The sequence below is a fragment of the Sitophilus oryzae genome, unplaced genomic scaffold, assembly GCF_002938485.1.
Source record: "Sitophilus oryzae breed Bouriz unplaced genomic scaffold, Soryzae_2.0 scaffold_813_pilon_pilon, whole genome shotgun sequence".
Classification (NCBI taxonomy): Eukaryota; Metazoa; Arthropoda; class Insecta; order Coleoptera; family Curculionidae; genus Sitophilus; species Sitophilus oryzae.
The window spans coordinates 2417788-2442510 of record NW_022147432.1 but is presented as its reverse complement, the minus strand read 5'-3'; the positions used below and the strand labels follow the sequence as shown (position 1 = coordinate 2442510).

General features: G+C 32.6%; 1 protein-coding gene across 1 annotated transcript in view; it reads left to right on the top strand.

Moving 5' to 3' along the window:
- Positions 1-23780, top strand: part of LOC115889368 — a 72335-nt gene extending 48555 nt beyond the window's left edge. The window contains exons 16-25 of the mRNA XM_030909349.1: positions 7648-7911; positions 7970-8336; positions 8398-8727; positions 12062-12297; positions 13938-14660; positions 16451-16752; positions 18652-18850; positions 18912-19121; positions 19215-19559; positions 21016-23780. Of these exons, the coding sequence (XP_030765209.1) occupies positions 7648-7911; positions 7970-8336; positions 8398-8727; positions 12062-12297; positions 13938-14660; positions 16451-16752; positions 18652-18850; positions 18912-19121; positions 19215-19559; positions 21016-21215 (3176 nt within the window). The 3' untranslated portion in view covers positions 21216-23780. The remainder of the gene's footprint in view (positions 1-7647; positions 7912-7969; positions 8337-8397; positions 8728-12061; positions 12298-13937; positions 14661-16450; positions 16753-18651; positions 18851-18911; positions 19122-19214; positions 19560-21015) is intronic.
- Positions 23781-24723: the final 943 nt, after the last annotated feature.

Sequence of the window (24723 nt, the reverse complement as noted above, 5' to 3'; positions counted from 1 at the left end):
AGTCTTTTGTTTAAATATGTTGAATGTTATTGAATTATTTGAAATGATTTGAATTTATAGTTATCGAAAGGTATATTTTTTAAACTGAATTTATTTTTTTTACATCGATCCTCGTAATCTATACTAATATATAAAATCCTTAAGTGACTGACATACTGATTAATCACGATCCTGCTCAAGCCACTCAACGTAAGAAGTTCAATTTTGGCATACAGGTTGATTTTAGGGTGTAGAGGTTCGATAAGAAGGGATTTTTCGAAATTCCAGTTAAGTTTCGCTTAAACAAGTATATTTTATTTTGTTTTTTACATATTTTAAGATTTTTTAAAAATGTATACAGGGTGTTTCGAAAAATCTGGTCATTGATTAATCACGATCTTGCTTAAAGCGCTTGACGTAAAAAGCTGATTTTTGGAAAACGGATTAACTTTAGGGTGTAGAGGTTCGATAAGAAGGGATATTTCGAAACACGAATTCTAAGGAGGTTAAACCACCTCTCAAATATTAGGTAGAATATATTTTTTTTAAAAACCGGTGCGTTTTTCGGAAAAACTCTTAAATATATATATATATATATATATATATATATATATATATATATATATATATATATATATATATATATATATATATATATATATATATATATATATATATATATATATATATATATATATATATATATACAGGGTGTTTCAAAACAAATGCGAAAAACTTCAGGAGGTGATTCCTTGTTCAAAATAAAGGGTAGTTTGCTTTATAAACGTTGGGTCAAAAGTCAACCATTAGGGAGATATCGCGGTACAAAGATGGCGGAAAAATAATGTTTTTATTTTTTATCTTGAAAACGAAAAGAGATAGACTAATGAAATTTTACGGAAGCATGTTATGAAAACACACTTTCTGGTAATTTTTTCACTTTTTTAAAATTAGTGGAAGGAGTTGAAATAAACTACCCCTATCATTCTTGTTAATGAAAAATGTGCGCCACTGAATTCTTTTGATATCAAAATTGTATAGGCCGTTTAATGCCAGTTAAAAGTTATCTTTTGATATTTTGTCGAATTTGGCCTCCTTGATGAGATAAACGCAATTTTATTAATCACAATTAATAAAAATAAAATTTATAAATATATATATATATATATATATATATATATATATATATATATATATATATATATATATATATATATATTATATTATTATTACTATTAGTCCAACCTACAGCGATTTCAAATAAAAAAATAAAAGTATTTAAGATAATTACAAAAAACCTAATTTTAAAAAGTTTTAACATCCTGTAACTTAAAACTATGCATTTCCATACCCATGTTTATAAGAACTATTTTTCATATTTTTTGATGAGGAATCAATAAGTACTTATTTAAAACTTTCGCAAGTTATAATATTAAAAATGTTTAAAGGTTGCCATTAGTTTTGGATCAAGGCAAATTAATAAAATTGCGTTTATCTCATCAAGGAGGCCGAAATCGACAAAATATCAAGAGACAACTTTTAATCAGCACTAAACTGCTTATAGTAAACGCCACGAATGTTTGGGAGTGATTCATCGGTCGCTACCATGTGAACTAATCTGTTCAAGGTCACATAAAACTTAATTCCAGTGCCGTGGTGTTTCAAGTCATATAATAATCAATATATAATCTGTTGTAATTTGTTGTTTTAACTGTCAAAGTCTTGTCAAAACATATATATATATTTGGTTATAAATATAAAATAGAATGCCCCATTGGTCGCACTGCAAGCACACCAATGGACTGACGCACAAAAACGAATCAATCAAAGAAACGCGATATAGTATCGTCTTTGTCAATCGCGCTAACATTTTTAGAATAAGTAAAAGGAGGGCAGGCAGATGATTAGACCGGGCTTTAAAAACCTACGTCTGCGGTAAAAATTTACGTTTTTAATGTAAAAATGATAGCGTGCGTGTGTCGATTCTAACTTCATCAAGCGATGAATCACTCCCAAACATTCGTGGCGTTTATATGCTCTACACTATTTCCTCAACAAGAGAAAAGAAAGTCAGTGGCGTACATGCTTTTTTTAGAAAAATATTCAATTGATAACCCATATGCACGTCCCTGGTGAATATGTCGACACTTTTTTAGCTTTAAAATATGGCGCATTTATAGTAACTTTTACTCTCAAAATTTGAATCGAAATTCTAAAAGTACTTGGAAGAAAATTATAATAAACCGAAAAAATATTAAGACTTTAACACCCTGTAACTATGAAATAAAGCAGAATCGGACCTATGTTGATATGAAAAATAAATCTTATTTTTACGTGAGGTATCTCCCCACGAGAGATGACACATGTTTTATGAAACACCCTGTATAGGTCCTTTAGATAATAATATAATTTTATATTTCACTCATTTTCTTCCATGCATCCTATATCATAATTCTGTTATAGTTTAGTTTATAGTTCTGTGCCTCAAAAACAGTTGGCTGAAGTCCACTTTTTTACTAAATGTTGTTTATGGAACTTTTGAACATAGCATTATCATCGCTTTCTGTAGCAGAAAGGCTGGAGTCGAATATATGATAAGAAAAAAAAAAAGCAAATAGTAGATTGAGGCCCTATATCTTCAATGTATATAGGCACTTACATCTGTACAGATTTGACGTAACAATATGAAGTTTGCACTAGTCGAGTTTTGCCCAACAGTTTCTCAATACAGTTCGTGCAGTGACAACCTAATTTAAGGGGCAACCATTCAGGGAAAAGGGCTTCTCGACATGTTGTGACCAAAAATAACAGAATGGACCCTTCACATTTATTTTCCTGTCACTTTTAGATCAAAGGGAAAACATCAGATTTTATCTTAGAGCGCGATATAAAATAATTCTACTTTAAAATCTAGTCTGGAAAAGTTTATGATATTCAGTTTATTTATCAAAGTTGTTGACAGTAGGACAGTAAGTTGACAGTTGATTTAATTATTGCGAGAATATAAAAGCTTTTTTGATTCCTAGATTTAAACATAAATTGGCGCAATACAATACTAATATAAAAAAAATCATAAAAAATCAAAATGATCAAATTATCACATTATGACTATTTACGACTACAAAATACATATAAAATACATAAACACTTTGAAAGACTCTAAAGGCGGACTCTCACGATTCGTGTACTTGTACAAACATTTGTTATTGGCATATACTTGCCATGTCGTGTGAGCGGTTTCCTTGTCGCGCTGCGTGATCGCCAAGCTTGTTGCAAAAAAATGTTGTTTATAGAGGTAGCATACTTGCCAAGTATACGTCGTACAAAATAAAAACCGTTGCATGTCATCGAGCACGTGCGTTGATTGTAGACAGCATTGTTGCCAGATTGTAATCGGAAGAGATATATTTGAAAAAATTATTATATCTAAGATCAATTAAAAATTCTAAAAACAACTTTAAATTGTTAACAGTTTTAAATAGTTTCAAGCAGCGCTGAAAAAGAATATTTTTAAACAAAACATGTTTTTTTATTGTTTAAAACAAATTCTTATGGTTTTAAAGAACATTGTAAATACAAAGTCGAAAATATGTTTACAACACTTTTATACTCTGTTTTAAACCATATCATGTTGAGTAATGATAAAGCCAAAGGACAAAACTTAATTCGATTTTAGAAACCATAATGGTGCTCCTCCAAGTAGTAGTACAGAATTAATAGTTTATTTAGACAATATTAAGTTGAACTGATTACTCTGTTTTTTATTCCTTTTGTATTATAGTCGTTTTTTTTATTTTGAAAGAGTTTTTCTCATTTTTTATTGAAATAAACACCTACACACCAAACCTATTTAATAATATGTTTTAAATAAATATTTAAAACAAGTAATGGTGTCTTAAAAACATTGTTTTAAACATTTTGTTTAATTAATAACAGTCTGGGTTTCGGGCAATTCAAAATATTATCTATTATAAAGAGTGGTAAATGATTATAAAATATATAGGCAACTTTTTGAAATAGGTATTTCAAGAATTAATAAGTATTTTCCATAGAAGATTAGTAGGTTTTGTTCTCAAAATAAAAAAAATCGGTACGGCTATTAAATAATAATAATAATAATAATTTATTTCCAGAAACAAAAATTACAAAATAATAATAATACATTGTAACTCCTACAGAGATAAATAAATTATCTGTGTGTAGGGCAGGATGTACCTATATAATAATCAACAAACTACTAATACATAATAACAATAATTAATACTAACCTAACCTAGTGTGCCAAACATGACTACAAATGATAATAGCGCGTTGCTGTATTCACTTGTTATATGAGTCATGAACCATAAAAACCACAAAAAAAAAAAGTTTCTATAACATAATTATCTTTTTTAAATCAAACATTAATTCTGACCCAATTTTTTATTTTAGTTTTAATATTATGTTTTGACGCATTGTGTGAGTGATTTTAACTCATTTGGTAACCTATTATATAATTTTATTGCTAAAATATAATTATTTTTGTTGCTTACTCTTTTAATCATTTTGGGCAACGGTATACTTTTGTTTCTTGTTATACTTTCTGATTGTAAATATATTGTTTTAAGACTATTGTAGTGATAAATTAAAGATTCTAAAGAAAAAAGTTGTTCTAAATTAAGTGGTAAGTTTGTTGTAAATAAAGTGTTTTTACTGATCATTTTTATTATTTTTTTCTGTAGATTATTCAAAACATTCAAGTTATTCATATAAGCACCTCCCCATGCTATAATTCCATAGCTTACAACACTATGGAAAAAAGCATAGTAAATTAACATTAGTGTTTTAGTGGTCATAATTTGTTTTAGTTTATAAAAAATTATTGTTAAGTATTTTGTTTTGCTTATAACATGATTTATGTGCTCATCCCAACTAAGTCTAATCAAAAATTACCCCCAAATATTTATAACTATTTACACGTTTTAGGCAATTATTAATTTTTATTTCTACCCGGTCTGGCACACAATCACAGTAATTTCCAAAGGTGATAAAAACAGTCTTATCTATATTCAATGATAACTTATTCAATGCTAACAATCTTGAAATTTTCTCCAAATAAAGATTCATGTTTTTTATTGTTTCCTCCCAAGTTTTTGCTGCAGAAATAACTGCTGTGTCATCTGCATATGACATTATTGTATTTTTTGATAAAGATTCCAAGATGTCATTCACATAAATTATAAACAAAAGGGGTCCAAGTATTGTACCTTGTGGAACTCCTACTTTTACCTCTCGATAAGAACTTATTGTATGATTGACTTTAACTCTCTGTTTTCTGTTGTTTAGATAACTATTTAACAATATTTGTGCACTTCCCCTTATCCCATACTGATATAATTTATCTAATAGCAACTTGTGATTGACCATGTCAAAAGCTTTAGCCAAATCTAGGAAAGCTACAATTATTGGGATTCCTTTATCCAGATTATTATAAACTATATTTGTTATATTTGAAAATGCATCTCTAGTTCGCATATTCTTAAGAAAACCATATTGATTCTCTGAGATTATTTTGTTATTTATTATAAAGTTACATAACCTATTATGGATTATTTTTTCAAGAATTTTTGCAATGTTTCAAATTAAAGAGATGGGTCTATAATTATGTGTTTTATTTTTCTCATTTGCCTTATATATGGGAACTATTTCTGCACTTTTCAAGGAATCCGGCCAAAAAGAAAATTCAATGCATTTATTAAAAACATGCATTAATGGTTCTGCAATATTTTCAGACAACACTTTTAGTGTAGTAACATGGATATTATCTACCCCACCTGATTTATTTTTTAAATTATTTATTAATGTTTTAATTTCGTCTGTACTAGTTGGTTTTAGAAAAATAGTTTTTGGATTCATTGGTGGAAGATTTATTGTTTCATCTGAGAATTTTTGAATTTTTTTACTTAATATGTCACCGATCTCATTGAAATAACCATTCATAGCTTCAGCTATGTGTTCCGCGTTTGTTATTTTTGTATTATTGTCATCTATAATATGTTCTATTTTGTTATTTTCTTTTTTTCTTTTGCCTATTTTATTATTTATTATTTTCCAGAGATTTTTTGGATTATTACAATTTACTTCGACCAGTTTTTCTCATGTTTAACTTTAGCATCTTTTATAACTTTATCAAGTATTTTTGTGTAAGTTTTATAATCTTTTTTTAGTTGTTAATTTTTTTTTATCTAGTTTCCACAAGTTGTAAAGATGTTCTTTTTTATTGCATGAAATTATTATTCCTTTTGTAATCCAATTTTTTCTAGGCAATTTTTTGCCATTTTTATTTGTTTTTTTACTTTCCTTTGATTTACATATACAATTTTGTATATTTTCAATTATTAAGTTAATGCTCACATTACGATCTTCCAACAAAAAATTATTCCAATTTATTTTATTAGCTACATTTTTAAGTTTTTTATAATTTATTCTATTTGGGTTATAATTACTTTCTTTATTTATTAGAGTTGTATCTATATTAATAAATAGTGGATAATGATCAGTAAAAGTTTGAGTCATTTTAATTGCTTTATATGCTATTGTGTTTTAAAGAAAAAATTATCAATGCAGGTTCCTTCCTGATTACATTCTGCTGGTCTCGTTACTCCCTGGAAACAAGGCATATAGCCATCCTCCAGAAAGTTACTCAGATATTCTTGACTAACAGTGCTGTGCTCCAACAGATCAATATTGAAATCTCCTATAACTAAATGATTTTTAATATTTTTTTTATTATCCAAATACTTTTTTAAACTTATTAAGAATTCATTTTTTGGTATGTCATGTGATCTATAAAGTGCCGAGATTTCAATATTGTTACAATAATGATTAGTTTTAATATTTATATTCATAAGATTTAGCCTATCAATACATTTAATTTTTGGAGCACTATCTATGTTATCCCTTACGTATATAACAACACCACCAGATTTGTTTATCTTACTCTGATTATAATATATTTTATTTTCTTTTATGCTAAATTGTTCATATTTTACAAGATTCCATGTTCCAACACAAACAATAATGATAGGTTTAAATGATTTTTCAAAAAAAAACTCACTTCACTGGTCTACTTTAAAATACTTTATTATAACATAACGGGCCGTTATTGTCCCTTTCTTTCTCAAAATATTGTATGAGAGATGACACTAATTCTTGGCACCGACTATTTAACTGCTTAGGCATTTTTCAAAGAAAAAACTAACAACTACTACACAAAATATTCTGAAAACAACAGTTTTCGATCGATAGATAAAGGTTTTTAAAAGATACAATACACACGAGACACAACTCTCAACTAACGTTCAGAAAATTCTGGCAAATGTCAAATAAACGTGGCACCGCTGCAACCGCTTCCTCGCCGTTGCCAACACAATATCGAGTGGGAGACTTAAAACTCATTGAAAACGTCCCATAAGGGCCATATTTGTGTAGTGGTAGCACTGCACACATTTATTAGCCTAATCGATAGCCCGCAACGGTTTTTATTTTGTACGACGTATACGCAAATATTGACGTACTTACCAAGTAGACGAGTCGTGAGAATCCGCCTTTATAGAAACAAATAATAATAACATTCTGATAAAAACAAATAGTATATCTTTATTGCACATATGAAAAAATCCTTTTCAGGCATACCAAACAGTCCCAACAAACTACCTCCCGCCGTATCGGCCTCGACCAATGGCAGTCTGAGTGGGGGCGTATCCGCGCCGCCCTCGGCGCCTACTACCAGCTCTAAGTTACGTTCCAGCCATGGCCACGCCCCCTCCCTGGCGTCCGCCAGCCAATATAGTCACTCCTTCGCGGCGGCTTTACGAAACCTCGCTCAACAGAATGTACCGGGGGCGGAGCCGAGTTTAGACACGCCCAACGTCCATCGAACTAGAGAGTCAGGTAAGATTTTCTTCTGACCTAGCGAAGGATTTTTAATCGCATTTTTTTACTATTGCAGCTTCCGTGCCAATACCTGAAAAGAACAAGACATCACTAGACGTTCCTACTTACCCCTCAAGTCGATCTGCTATCGACACCCGACTGAGTTCGAATCCTGCAGATAGATACTCATCATCAACGTTAGCCGAGATGAGTAGGAGCGGGTTCCAACCATACAGACCCGAAGACCACAGGATACCACCACCTGTGGCTGTAGGGTTGGACATGACCGGTTATTCACCTTACAGCGCCTATCCTCTGCCATTGATTGAAGAACAACTATACTACGAGAGGATATTGAGGCCGTCCTGGCCAACGATAGGCCATCCGTATCTGCACTATATGTTACCAAGTGGACCTGCAATGCCTTTGTATATGCACGAAAGGTTTGTATAATATTTCAAATTATAAAATATTAATAGAAAAAGTGACTAATGATTTTTAAAGGTTAAAAATCGAAGAAGAACAAAGACAGAGGTACGCCGCGGTAGCTGCTGCTCGTTCGAAGGACGCCGAGTTGGAACGGGAAATGCTGGAACGAGAACGGGAAAAAGAACGACTGGCGCGCGAAAAGGCAGCGGAGGCAGCCCGCAGGGTATCGCCCCACACCACGGGGCCCGCGCCTCACCTGTTGGGGCTTCCTGTCATGCACCCTTCGACTTCTGGCATGCTCCCTCCTACAGGGCCTTTGAGTCTAACCTCGCCATCAGCTAGACACTCTCCACTCAATGCAGCTTCGAATTATTTGCCTCCTCAAAATTATCCTCAAGTACCCAGGTAAAAAGAATAGTATTAATATGATGTAATATCATTACAAAGAGTTTACAAATACTAAAAACTTTTGTAGCCTTGGATCTTATAAACTTCGTGGATAAAACTATGTCATATGTATATTACACACAACTTTCTTTACAGGACTTTTACATGCATTTTTCTATTTATTTGTTTCTAAAACAAGATTATCGTATAAACCTATCTTTCTCTCTGAATACGCTACTGATATATGCGCAGAACGATATTAGACGTGAATGCTAACTTGGAACGTTTTTTCGCTGCGTTGACAACAATTATTACTAAAAATATAGACTATTAAAAATGTTTAATTAAGATATAACTGATATATGTATTAATTATTTTGAAAATATTTGTCATGTTATTTCAATATACCTTTTATACAGGGTCCGGCAATAGTGCGTCGGGCATCTGTAGCTCCTAGAATAAAAAACTTGAGAATTTTGTTTTAGTGCAAACCTAAAGTATTGTTACGTTTTTCGTCGGTTCCGTGTGGATAGAAAGTCACAATTTATTTAAACACTATTTATTTAACACTAATTAACAGAAACAATAACGATAAAAGACTTATAGAACTATTTACAAACGATTTATAACTAAGAATTTATTTTGAATTTTAGCGCGTCAACTGTATATTTATAGCAAAATAAAACACTAAATCACCACAATACACCAAAACACTTTTACGTAAAAGTAACAAGTGATTTGTTAATATTATTTCCCTATTGCTGTCTTTCTTCACCAAAGGTTCCAACCCTCAACTGTATATTTATAACTGCCCCCTGTAGGCCACAGCCGCCGGCTTTTATATATCGACAGGTAAAGAACTCTAGAATAGTCCATAGATCGTTAGGTGCGTAGAGAAGGTTTTCGAATGTTCTCGTATGTACTAGTACATTCCAGTGGGACTCGATTCTTCTCGAACGAATGAATCATTACGGTGTCTATTCTTTAATGCGATGTTAAGGTCATCTGAGGGCGGGACATATAGTTAGGTTAGGTCGAGTCCACACGGGTCCGCAACAGTATGTACCAGGATGTATTTCAGGAAAATATTTTTAACTTCTATAGGGTGGCTCAAAAAGTGTGAGCGGACCTGGAATTTTTTTTAAATGGAACACCCTGTATATTATTGCATTTTTGGCTTCCTTTCAGATCACTTTACATAACCCTAAGATATGAATAAATATATTTCCATAGTTTCAGAGATATTAAAAAATAAATTAAAAATATATATTTTTTAGCCCTTCTTAAAAAGATTATTAAAAATACAAGAACTGTTCTGAAATCAAAACGATATTAGGTATTTACTTTAGATGGTCTGTTCTTACTCTGCTGTAAATATGGTAATCGTAATTCATAAGGATGTTCGATATTCTACGCCAAACTTTCTAAAATATAAAATATTTTTTCTTTGTTTTTTTAAATGGAACACCCTGTATATTATTTTTTTACTAGATGGAGAGTTTAAAAATGAACATTTATTGTATTTAGAGTATTTCAAATTTCTTAACGGTTTCGCAGATACACACAGTATTATTTCATATGGCGCTTTCAATGGTAAAATACGAGAGAAAAATTACTGGGTGGCTTTGATAAAAATTTACTGTGGAAAATGCCATATGAAATATAAAACCGCAAATATCTGCGAAACCGTTAAAAATTTTGAAATACTCTAAATATAAAAAATGTTCATTTTTTAATTCTCCGTCTATTGAAAAAATAATATACATGGTGTTCCATTTAAAAAAACGAAGAAAAATTATTTTATATTTTAGAAAGTTTGGCTTAGAATTTTGAACATCCTGTATAATTTACGATTTTCATATTTATAGCAAAGTAAGTACAGACCATCTAAAGTAAATACCTAATATAGTTTTGTTTTCAGAACAGTTTTTGTATTTTTAATAATTTTTTTAAGAAAGGCTAAAAAAATATATATTTTTGATTTATTTTTTAATATCTCTGAAACTATCAAAATATATTTATTCATATCTTAGGGTTATGTAAAGTGATCGGAAAGGAGGCCAAAAATGTAATAATATACAAGGTGTTCCATTTAAAAAAAATTATCCAGGTCCACTCACACTTTTTTGAGCCACTCTATAGAAGTTAAAATATTTTCCTGAAATACATCCTGGTACATACTTCAGGTATGCACTTAAACAAAATTCTCAAGTTGTTTATTCTAGGAGCTACAGATGCCCGACACACTATTGCCGGACCCTGTATAAATTTTAAACAAAATTTAAATCATAACGATAAATTATTTTTTAAAAATAATTTATGTAAATCAAATATATAATTTATGTTTTAAAATACTACTTTGAAAAATAGGTATGATGAATGGGCATTATGGGCAACACATAGAACTAGTAAGCAGGAAAACATTAGAATATGTTTTAACATTGAAAAGTCAAAACAATAAAGAAATTTAATTAATGCCACTTTTTGTGCTTTTTGTACACTGTTTGACACGTGATAATAAAGAGTTGATTTGGATTTCCGACGATATTTTAGATTTGTGTTCTTTTTTAAAGTTTGTTTTTGTAGTGTAATAAAGTTAGTGGATAAGTAGACATTGTGACTAATAATAGTGTTAGCTAATATCGTCGCCTTCTACACAAAGTGTTGTAACATTTTGAAAATTTTGCAGTTATGAGTAAAAAACCCGTCTTTTAGTGTGATTTAAATATTAACTTTTGTTAGATATGTCATTTATTTTGTCTTTTACAGTAGGTATAGGGTCCTTTTCTGTTACTGTTACGACACTGTGGGGACTGTTAAATCACATTAAAATATGTTTTTTTTGCTGTACTGTAAAATTTTCAAAATGTCAGTTAGGACACTTAGTGTGGAAAGCGACGATATATGAAGCTGTCCGCAGTCAAAAAAATTGTACCCTTAAAAGAACTCCACAACACTAAAAGTATGAAAACCTGTGAAGTATGTTCCATATTTTCAAAAAACAAGATATGTGTTATTTAAAATCGTTTTTTAAACCGACTTTTATTCAGTGAAATATTTATTTATGTTAGGCAACTTAATCGCTTTAAACATTAATAGGCAATTTACTTTTGAATTTTTTTCTTTAAATAATTAATACTTGAATAACAATATTATTTTCTCCAATTTATATATTTATATTTTCTATTTTATGACATAAAAATGACGTATGCCCAAAAGAAAGAGACGATTGGTCAATCAGTGTCAAAGACAAAGATAATGAGAGAGTCGAATGTCGCTGACTTGCGAATTTACTTATCCACGAAGTTTATAAGATCTAAGGTTTCAACAAACAATGTACCTTTCTTTTCAGATCCTCGCCGTCGTTACAACGCCACTCCCCCCACGTCTCCTCCTACGGCGGCCTGAACCTGTCCGGCTCAACCCGTCAGTCGGCCACCGTAATTCAACCCTCCGGCCCACTAATCAACGCCTCCTCTTCGGCCACGCCCCAACCACCGCCGGCCCACTCGCAACCACCCACGCCCAAACCGACGCCGCCTCCTCCCAAGGAAGAGGCGGGGTCCCATGCGCCGCCCCTCTGCGCAGGTGAGGCGAGCAACGGGGACTGTGCCTGACCTCCGGTTACGCTTGCCGTTTGCCACCGCGCATCATCCACCACCACCACTACCAGCATCCTTCCAGCTGAACCCTTGTGTTTCGGTAATTAATTGTGTTGTGGGAGCTTGCGTGGATACGCCTCTTGGTCAAAACCGTTTTCTCATGTCAGACCTACAATCATTAATTGGACTTTTATTTTTTATAACTTCAATTTTATAAAATCTATCTAAAATGCATAATTTATTTGCATGACATTGACACCGAGAAAAGAAAAATTAATTATAAATAAAAAACAAAGATCACTTGAGCAAACTCCAAGGTTTTATGTTTTCATATTTTTTTTATTACAAAAATATCTTTATTTCGTTTGACTTGAAAATCATATCAAGTTCATCGTCCTCGGTTAACGGGTTTTATTTAAATAAGACGTTAGGTTAGGTATTGATGAAATCGCAAGATAATATTTTAAATCTTAAAAATTGATTTCAAAATCACATCAAAATTATGCCAAAAACGCGTATAGCGCCATGTGCGTACACCTTTGATGATGTTAGGTAAGGTAAGAATATCTAGGCATACTTTTACCAGAGTAAGTAGATCGCCGAGTAGCGGCAGAAACCGTCGGCTCTTTTGATGTGATGGGACCAAATTTTCTTTCTCTCTTTTGACGTGTTTTTTTTTATAAACATGGTATACACTGCTCATAATTTGAAGTGGAATTAATTATAAAGTTTTATATAAATAAATTTGTTCAAATTGATAAATAAATAAGTTTGAATGTATAAAATATCTTACAGCTAATAAATAATTAAAAAAATGAGTTGTTGCCTGAGGCATACTTTAAATAAAGTATATAGAGATATTTGATAAATGGCCAAACCAAACCAAACTTCGCTTCTTCATATGACAGATAGACTACTTATTTCGCGCAGCCGCAAAGAAAATTGAAAACGGGACTGTCGCTACTCGTCAGTTTACTTACTCTGTTTTTACGTTTACTTACGCGTTGTCTCTGTTAACGCATATAACAAGTTTCCGTATTTCTCCTATTTTAATGTGAAAGCAGTTTTGACTTAGAGGTTATTTTGTTCGGGGTAGAGGCTGAGTGTATGCTGTCCTTACCAGTGTTGCCAATGTAATTTTGAATTGTATGTAATGTATGTCACTCTTTAATTCTTATGTCCTTTTATGTTTATTTGTAGTTTCTTGGACGAGCTTTTAGAAAACAAATTTGTCATTAATTATGGGAATACTATAAACAAATTTTTGCAACACTGGGCCGTCAACGATAAGGAATGTTGTTTTGCAAAATTGGTTAAAAAATATTTGTTATGACTGAATGGTCTTGAACTAACCAAATCAAACAGTTTTTATGTCAAATCTAATATGTCTATTTATGAACTAATCTAATTTAAAAATGTGTGCTACTAACTAGTAAGCGCTTATATACTAATGTGTGCTTCAGCTTGATCTCCCAACTCAAATCATTTTAACTCATTTCTCTTTCATCTATTATAAATATGATTGAAGGTAAACAAATTAAATCCAAAAATATTTTCTAAAGATTTATGAACTTGTTTTGAAGCATAGCCCTGTCTTAAAACCAACAATCATCTCCCTTGTTTCAGCCAGGAAGCTCCCATTAACCCCCAAACAAACCATTGTTCACGATAATACCAACTGGAAGAAACCCAACTCAGATGTAACACCATCGGAAGAACAACTCACAGAAAGCAAATCAAAGTCAAAACACTATGATATCAGTTTTCTAACTAATACTAACGAAAGCGTAATTAGAGAGACAGCGAGGCACATACCTACAGACCAATGCATGATCAAAGCAACACCAGAACTAGGTAAGAACATGATAAATGCCAAAGATACACCTAAAACGATTGGAAACAACGAGGAAGTTTCTAGAATAGACGAGAAAAATACTAACATCGAACCTCAAACGTTTGTTAAGGAAACTCAAGCAACCGAAAATAATAAACCTTTTGAAAACTTCGAACAAGACATGGAGGCTTTTAAAATCTACAAAAATGGGACGGTCGTTCATTCCGATATAAAAAATCCTCCCAAATACTTAAGAACGTTAAAAACTAACGGCAACACAAAAGAAGACAACTACATCGATAAGATATACGCTTGCGCAGACAAAGGCCTGGAAGTTAAGCACGCGCACACGCCATTAAACATAGGAATTGAGGCGGATTTTAAGGCGAAGCAGGCGGTGCTGCCAATGCGTTCGCCTGACAAACCTAATGTCATGGAAAGGGTGGGAATGAAGGCGGAAGTAATCAGTACCATCATCGTTGAAAAAGCTCATGAAGTCTCTGTTATATCTTGTGGTAAGTATATCAGAAATCATAAAATATTTTTTATACGTCTTTTATATCTTTGTACTTAGACAAGGAAATAGAGGGGACGCGTAATAGACATCTACGGTCAATATTAAATTTTGTGACTTGTCTGGCTCCTAAAATTGGCCACCGATTGTGAGTTTTTATGTAGTTTGTGCCATAAAAAACTTTTTAAAGACTTGAAATTATTATTATTTATATATGGTGTTTTGTTGTGCTTACAACTGTAAGAGCCGTTATGAGAGAAAGGACCAGATCACCTTTCACAAACGGCCCCTATATACTGGTACGCTTTCCTTCTCTTTCCTTTTCTTTGAAGTGTTTGTACTCCATTTTAACCCTTGGGCAGGCGCGTCCTTTAGAATTTTGTATCGCATTTCTATTTTTTGAATATCTTGTAATTTAAAATATTTTATTGTAGAATTTAACATGCTAAACAATAACAGGCAACCATTTTTAATATGTATATTTACTTTATTAACACATAAAAAGCGTATTCTAAATAAGGATCCGAACGAAACATTTTTAGTATGCAAAACTAAAAAAAGACAATCAAAAAATTAAAAACTATCCCAAATAAAGCAAAATAAATAAATAATGTGATATCTATTGTACTGACATAACCGAGGGCGTAGCGGCACGGAGTACCGCAACTTCTACCGGGTGCATCTCAAAAGTGGCTCACACCTATAAATTTTTAATTTTTTTACATAAAAAAACGAGATTTGGTATGTTAGTATATGACATAAATTTGGATTGATTAACGTATTCAATTGTTTTCGGTCATTTCCTGTTTCACCGGAAATGACTACAGCTTTTGATTTTTAAATCGCAGCTTCGGTATTTTTTACTTTATTTGATAGTATGACACTCTGAATAGAAGACGTCTGACATGTCAACATGTCATTTTTTGTCAATACGTCATATTTGCATATGGTTTATTTAAAATTGTAACATTCGGTTCATAACGACATTTTGACTCGAAATACCAAGTGTGTGGTATTAAATTATTCGTAAAAAAATGCTTTTTCCAGATATGCTAATGAGCCACCCTCATTCCATTTGAAAAAATTGAAATATGATTAAAAATTCGATATGGGCATCTTTTAACCGGCCAGGGACAAGACACGAAAAACATTAGACGATCAAACATATTTTTCCAAGGCTTCTTGATTAACATTTATTGTTTTTAACATAACCATGGCACTCTAGATTGAAATTTAAAATACGATTTATTTTTAAGCGAAAATGTCAAAAGTTGACATATTATATGTCATTTTATTCAGTGTCATTTTCTATCGAATAAAGTAAAAAAATACCGAAGGTGCCATTTAAAAATCAAAAGTTGTAGTCACTTCCGGTGAAACAGGAAGTGGCCGAAAATAACTGAATACCTCAATTAATCCTAATTTATGCCATATACCAACATACCAAATCTCGTTTTTTTATCTGAAGAAATAAAAAAAAAAGGTTGTAGGTGTGAGCCACTTTTGAGACCGCACCCGGTATAGTTGTCAAGTTTACGACAGAATTGCTACTGAAGCAAAATCGCTGGATACGCAACTAAGACTACCAAGGGTGTCAAATATCCCTGAATAAGAATTTTTAACTACCACCGACCTACGTCCAACGAATATTTTGTTTTATTGAAATTAGCAAACTTGCGGTGCAAAATTCCGGACGCGACCGCTCGAGGGTTAAATAATTCTACGTTCAAATTAGAAATTGCGCCTAAAGACTGTTTTGTCTCAATGGTAAAAAAATATAATTTTTTGTAGTTCCGCAAAGTGTTATAACCTCAATTCCCAAACAACCGACAACTTCAACCTTGGAAGTGCCTAAAGTACCAATGCCAAAAGCACCACCCAAACAACGAATCAAGAGAAAATTTTTAGACGTTTCGACTACATCGCATTCCCCAGCTAAAATTCAAAACACCTCTGCAGTACTCAATATTCCTACATATTGCGTATCGATTCCCAGCGTCAGACCACCAAAAAAGCCAAAAATCAGCAAACTAGACTTGGCAACGTTGCGTCGGAAAGCTAAGCGCATGCGGAATCTGTGTAACGGACATGAGGTACCAATGAACTACTTCTTTAATATTTATAGTCTGTCCAACGAATCAGGGAAGAATTCGATAGATGGCATCCAAAAAATGACAAAATATAATTTACCTGTAAATTAAAATGACAGGCGATCACTGTCATGTATTCTCTTGTTGGACAGACTATAGTTCTAAGACTACAACGATTGTCATATAACCGGTATGCATTATGACAAGATGTATCCAAGATAACGAATGCACGCAGTTTTGAAAGTAAAATTAACCTAACCTTTTGAGACTGTTATTTTAATGACGCCGGATATCAAAATCTAGGTTTAAATCGCTTTTTTCTATTAACGACCTATTTAAATATTTAATTTAAATTCCCATATTTTGTCTTTATTGATAAGAACAAGCGCTTAAGTACCCATGCATGGTTATTCCTTCCCCTTTCCTCTTTTAATCCTTGTTTTTATAACGTAACAATAAAACAACAGCTAGGTATATAAAGTAATCATCTTTCCCGGTGTACACATTTTTTTCTCGGTGAAATTCTAGACTTTTTCAATGTACAAGTCAATATACTCAGGGCTGGCAAAGGTTAGTTTGGGTCGAGATTTCCGTATGTAAAAAGAGTACAATCCGTTTATAATGTACTGAACAAAGAGAGAACAGTAAAAGCGTTGCCAAACGTATGAAATAAACTAACATTGCTAAGATACGTGGAAGGGGATACGGCAGATTCGTCGCGGTCGGCCCAATCGGTACTTAAAATTCTAGAGAAGGGTGTATATCATGCGTTCAGCTTTACGATTCAATTACGTCTCGTGTTACTTTTGATTTGTTTATTTATTAACGAGTCGTTGTAATTTTCCCGGTAGCTTGTAAAATTGATTAAAAAAGTAAGAAACACTTGCATTTTGGTAAAAATAAGTGGAATTGAGTTGGTTAGGTTAGTTTCTCTGAATTCAAAAATCGATATTTCGAAATCCATTAGAAATAATTGAGTGTAGTTTTTTTCAAAAACTTTCTTAATATTTCTGTTATATTTTCTTCGCAGACAATATGTGAAAATCTTTATAAATAAAAAAGTTAGACGATTGCTGAAAATCGCAATGCACTCAAAGTAAATGGATGGGTATTTTAAAATTTTTGAATGAAAAAAAAAACAAGTTTATCGAATTTTTCTTATTTAAACATCTTGTGACTTGAACTTCAAAATAAAAATAGTTTCAATATCTAAAGTGATTTTTGAGTTATCGCGTGTTATGTGTTAAAAAGTTGAGTTTTTAAATTATCGTTATTAGGTACTGACTTTTTGTCGTTATAAAAAATATGGACACCCTAACGATATCCTTATAATTTCATTTCAGATACTCAGAAACATATCTAATGCTTTTATCTAGTTATATATTCAAAAAAAAAGTCTTTTAAAAATAAGCGGCTTGCAATCGTGATTTTACTTTACTTGAGAGGGAAAGGCGTACCGGAGAAATGTGGCAGCGCCGCAACAGCACACCGTCGCAGTTCTCTCACTCCGACTTAATAAGATCCCTATGCGATTTACTTCCACACATGTAAATACCGACCCAAAAGTAAGAGTTGCCAGCACGCAGCACGGTATGTGACTTGAAGGTAAAAAAAATTGGGATACAACTTTAACAGGGCCAACTTGTGTGTTTTTGCGTCTGCAGTAAAAACGTAGAAATGGCGACATCGCACGCCTTTATATAGTTAGTATATAGTTTATAGGGTTGATGCCGTTGAAACGCATGCATTTTTGCTGCAACCACAAAAACGCGCAATGTGCCACAAGGCTAATGTATTCTGTGATTCAGTTTTGTATGTAGCAGACCGGTTGTATGCATATTCGATTTTCGCTCTTACTTTTAGAGGAAGCGGTAACTTTGTTCTATAATTATAATTTTTTAGTATACTCATACTGGAGCTCGGATCTTGGGCGACGGACTAGATATCATTGATAGTTCAAGTAGTTCAGAAAGCGAAAGTGAAACGCCATCTCGTATCGATTTGTTAATTAAATCAGGACCGCCTCTGAGGAAACCACCTTGCAGAAAACAGCTAGATTTTTTAAGAAAACTAGATTTGGCTACTCACAAAGACAAGAACAGTAAATTTTGATTTTTTTTATAGTGTTAACTTTGATACAATGTTTTTAAAATATTTTGTAGATCTGGAAGTAGAGAAGATTCAAAGAAGACAACATTATTATAGCCCTCTTACGGTACAAATCCATACGAGCTCTGCAAGAATAAGTCATTTGGATGTTCCTGTCCCATTTGAGTCTCCAACAACTTTAAATCACGAATACGATTTTAAATTTAAAAAAAACTTTCTGAATGTGCTTGGATTGGGATGGGTACCTACCAACAACAGAAGAGGTAATGTTTTCTGAAATTTAAAACAAAAATGTACTCAATAGAAATTGGACAAAAATTAGTCATACAGTACTAAGTAAGTTCTTGTGTTCTTAGAAATGGAAAAGGCTTGGCAAAAAGTCTTATGCGACCGCCTAAAAAGACGTTGTGACTCTTCTTTGACAAAGTACTACCTAAAATCAGAGCAAAATAAACTTCACACGAATGAACAACCCAAAGAACCTGATAAAATTTTGCCTAAAGTTGAAGACACCTACACTAAGTGCGACAGAGACGTTTTTAAAATTCCTTTGACGCTCCAATGGAAGAAAAACGACTCTAAAACTGAAAAACATAATCGTGGTCAGGAAATTGATCAAGAAAATCTCGACGATGATTCTGAACATGGAAAATGGCCAGGTATAATGGAAATCATCGAAATGTACTATAAATATAGTAAAGGTAAGAATTCATAATATCTTGAGCTGAATCTGACAAAATCTGAGAAACAAACACTCCACTGTCTCGGAAAAAAGTTCCACGAAACATAATTAGACCCAAAGCACACGAGACGGTTTATGGGCGTCTGTGTCGGCTCGTTAAGGGGACCTCAATGTTAAAAAAAACACGGTATCTCGTCGACATCGGCCGCCGAGCGTAACGTTACTACTAGACAGTGAAAGCAAGGCACAATACGTATACATATCTCTCGACACGTAACGCAGAAACCTATGTTACGTCTGCCATTGCGTTGTCGTGTAAACAAGAGTTAAAGCAAGTATTTTGACGTACGTAACGCAAATGTTACATTTGTAATTCTAAATTATTTTGTGAAACAATTTATTTACTTCTAAAACTGAAAATGGATATCTATATATTATTCCTCGCTAAACATTTCCACGTTAAACTTATAAAAGTTGGAAAAATTAAGACAATTATAAATGGAAATTATTTTATTACAGAAAGTAGCTCTTACAACTTAAATGCTCTTAGCAATAAAACAATATTGGAAAACAGACACAGTTTTATGATTATTTATTAGATTCCATCTTTAAGAATCCTCATATGGATTTTGGCTAAGAACTAGCATTTAATTAAATAGATTCCAAAATGAGTTTATTATGATGCTTAATATTTTCATCCTAATTTATTGTAATAAAATAGGCCCAGTTCTGTTACACTGGCCCCAAAATTTATGAAATAACGTAAATTACTAGCCAGTTGTGGAAACGAGTTGTTTGTGAATTTGTACATTTGGCATCATTCGGGTGAAAATCGAAACTCCTTCGGCTCGATACGTTTGCGTTTTGTACCTACGTAAAGATACGTATCACGTATCCTTAAACGCAAGTGAATTTCTCACTGCGCAAGCGTACATGTCAAACGATACGTTTACGTCTACGTCTTTGGCCGTGCTTTAACTAGAGAACTACGGCATACGGTCGAGTCGGCCTACAAACACGTAAACGTTTACGTATGCATGCGCATTTCTTATATTTTCTATTTTTTATACACGTAAAAGATTCTTTACGTCTGCGTATACGTGCCAGGAGCGGCCGACTCGACCGCATGCCGTTGTTCTCTACTGTCTACTATCAAAGTTGCCGACGCGCGACATCTATAAACCGTCTCGTGCGTTTTGGCTCTGAGTTAATTCGTGTGCTGCTGCAATGTCTTTCCAAATTTATACTCTTCCTATAAAACCAATATTAAAGTAAACAAGAAATAATACAAACCAGACATGTACAAACGCAATGGACTAGCAAACATTTAAATTTGTCATGAAAAAAGTAAAATAAAACACCCATGAAAAGATATTATTGCTCTGTCGTCCCTTATCCAATAAGATAGATTGCTCTGTCGTCCCTTATCCAATACTAAAATTATTAAATTTCACTGTTCCATATATTTTTTTCAGAAAGGGTTCAAGAAATCAACCAATTGAAACAGCGAAAGTATCTTACAAAAGACTTTTTGAGCAAGCAGCAACACGAACTGCGCTTGCTCGAGTCCAGACAAAAAGAGCTGCTCAGGCTACAGCAGCACAACAAACAAAAAACCAAAACGCTGGAACTGACCATCGATAAACTAACCAATATCATCAACGCTATTCGGTAGCATTTATACATAGACAGGCCTACTACTACGGAGTGGAAAAAAGGAACTAGTCAAACAAACGGTATTATCACAAGGTTGGCGGGATATACAGGTCCTACAATGGATATTTTCCATTTTTGTTAAAAAATTATATTATTTAAAATTGCTTTTTTGGATGAAGTCTCTTAAACATATTTTAAAAATCCCGCATTAACAACTACAGATGTTCTAAGTACTAAAGTTATACATTGTATTGAACAGTAGTTCAAATGTCCTAAAGACATTGCATCACAGAATTGCGTAGCTAAAGGCTCTAGATATTATAGAATACCACAATTGACTCAATTTTGGTTGCATTTAGAGGTGAGAAATTCAAAAATAAAGGCATATATTTTTATAAACCACAACCAAAATACACTTGGCAATGCTGATGAATTACAAGTGACAAATAAAAATCATAAAAAGGTCTATTAAACATAATAGCGCGCTCTGACGACTCGTGTATTATGTATTTGACAAACATTTGCTATTGGTAAACAGGGTGTTGTACACATCTATACAGAATTAGTTAAGTTATCTATCGCCGGACCCTGTATATCAAGAGTCCGCCTTAATATATTAAAATAACCACTTTTTTATCTTTCTTTCACAATCTCACTGTCTTCTTGTTGATATTAAAAAAATATCAAGCCGGTATAGTGGCCCAAATGATAGCGAAGTTTGCCGCTTATCTAGTAAACACTAGGAAAATGAATATGGTTGAATTTCCCCAGTAGCTTAGGGCACACAGGCATAATAGTTAACGTCTCCTTATTGCTACCAGGGCTAATCTGGACGGGGCCTACTTTATTTACGCGGAATCCTGTCCTCGGCCATATCATGGTCAATGGCCTACCGACTTGGGCGTGAAACTTTTACCGACGGAAAACATTGCTTTTGACGATAAGTTTATAATCTGTCTAATCTGTGATATCACCAGGCATCCGCGATTTTGACTCCATAGAAGACGAACCAATTGCGGTACTCTATATATTCCCTATATTACAGAGTCTTTATGCTTAAATACAGAAGCGACACGGGCAATTTTTTTTGGAATATATTTTAAGTGAGTTCATTTGTGATATATTTAAGCTATAATTTAATGACGGTGGGTGTCAAATTTTGTTTAATAACTATGAGCAGCTGTAACATAAAAAAGCTAGTTTTTTAAGTGTAAAAACCATTTCAAGTTAACAAAAAACTACTGTTTTGAATTAGTAAAGACCCATTAAAACTGTGTTTTCTGTTAATAACCATTGTAAAACTTTAATTTATTTCCTTATATTTCTAAAATGAATGTAGAAATAATTGCAGAAGTTTATATTGAAGGGAAGAAAAATACCTATCGTTCGTCTTTCAGTTTATATTATTTATATTTTATATTATAATGCAAAAACTCTCAAAAAGGACAAACTTTAATGCTCATCACTTGTTAATGTGTCCTCTTTTATCCCCTGTAATCAATTTCATTTTATATTGTATTTTTTTTTGAAATTTGTATTCACTAAATTTAGTATAAAATATGACGGTTCAGTAAAATATGTCCCCGTATTTAAAATTATTCTTTTAATAAAATCTTAGATGTTTTTAGAGTTCTAGTGAGTTTAAAAACTGTCAAAATAAACTACTTGGGACACATTTCAAAGGAGCTGGCGCTGCTTACTGTTGCTTCTGTATAACTAAGATATTCTTTGATACATTGTATTGAACAATAATATGTTCTAAAGACCATTATGGTGACGTCGCGTTCCCTAGCAACGGACAATCGTCGCAAAAAAATACTTTGTAGTTGGATTTTAGATGACGTCAGCAAAATAGAATTCTATTTACTATGATCTCAGCCTAGGTTATGGAAAATCGTCTATCACGATTCCAAGCGATTTTAACCGCAACGTGTTACCTAGTTCCTTTTTTGCCCGAAACTGAGCATTTATTTGAATTTTTGTAAGAATTTTTATTTAACAAAATGGGAGTGAGTATGTTCAACAGTATGGTAAGGAGTTACAGTTCAAATTTGCAAAAATAAACCATGAAGTTATCATATTAATAAGAGATAAACAAGTAAATTATTTAGTTTTAGTTAGGATTTCAAATTGTCTTAAATTTAGTTAGGCGTAACAAATTGAAAAAATTACCCACAAAAGTAGTTTTTCGTTTTAAATGTAATTAAATTAAGTTATTTTTTTTTGTAATACTACAAAAATTGCATAAACATACGTGCTGTGATGAAAAGAGTAAAAAATCAACAAAAAAATGTATGCGTAAAAAATGTTTTATATTTTTCATTTGATTTAGTATTATGTTACTTGAAAAAAATAAGGATCGAGAAAAAGTTGGAATTTGTACGATTCAAACCGAATTTAATGTTAAATTCTTTTTGTATTTGTTTATGTTAATTTACTACGGGTGTTTTATTTTAAGGTAGGTGAGAGAGAGAGAGAGAGCGAGAGAGTGGTGTTCACTGATTCTGTGATAAATACAATTTTAGTAATCTTGACGTAAACACTGTTTCTAGCATGACAAACCTAAAATGTACATAACAAATAATATAGATGGTTTTATTTAATATTTCCCACAATACCAATTCCCAATTTACAATATATTCCAGCCCAAAATAATGCCAAACGAAGAATATGTGACAGTTGTATCTCAGTTTTAATTGAAGATTTTATATTTTTAGGATGCCTGTAAAAATAATATTCTCTCGCTGACCAAACAATATTTAAAATTAATATGACAGAAAGCAATCATAAAAAGGGTGATTATCATAGATAAGTAACTGTGGTTATTCAAGAACAGTCAATCTTGATTATTCGTAGATAAATAGAATTAATCCATCTAGTTACAGATAGATGGCAAATACATTTAAAAGACTTCGGCTGTAGCCCATAGAATAAGTAACTAGCCATCACAGATAACAGCCAGTCATTGCCTAAAAATCGATGCGTCGATTCCAAGCTCTGCTTTCCAGTGAAAATTATTTTTATCTCACTTTCTGATGCGACTATACTGTTTACTTGCCAAGGATTTAAATAATGTTTGTGCTGCCGTACTTGTGAAATGGACACGTCGTGTGAGCGCTACACTTGCCAATGTTGTTTACAAAGTGAGGATTGGTAGGGATACTTGCCAAGCAGACGAGTGGTGAGAATGCGCCATAATATAGTTTGCTATATTATAGTAGGCTTATCGTCTATAGCCTAATCTAGTTTATAGCGACATCGAATCGTTGTCTCCAGCCTCTATGCGAAGTTGCGAAGGTCACTCCACTTCTGATTTGAGACAGACAAAAAATTATGGTGTGTAACTAATACACCACTAAAAATGATTATCCATAGACTTAAAATAAAATATAGACTGAGCATCTCATTCATAAATAGCTGGAACATGCGGTCAGACACTGTCTTGTTATTGTTGTGTTATTGTTTTAGGTTATAACGAGTGCGACACGAGCGATAGATAGGTTGTCTCTGTCGTAACGGTCGTTCCC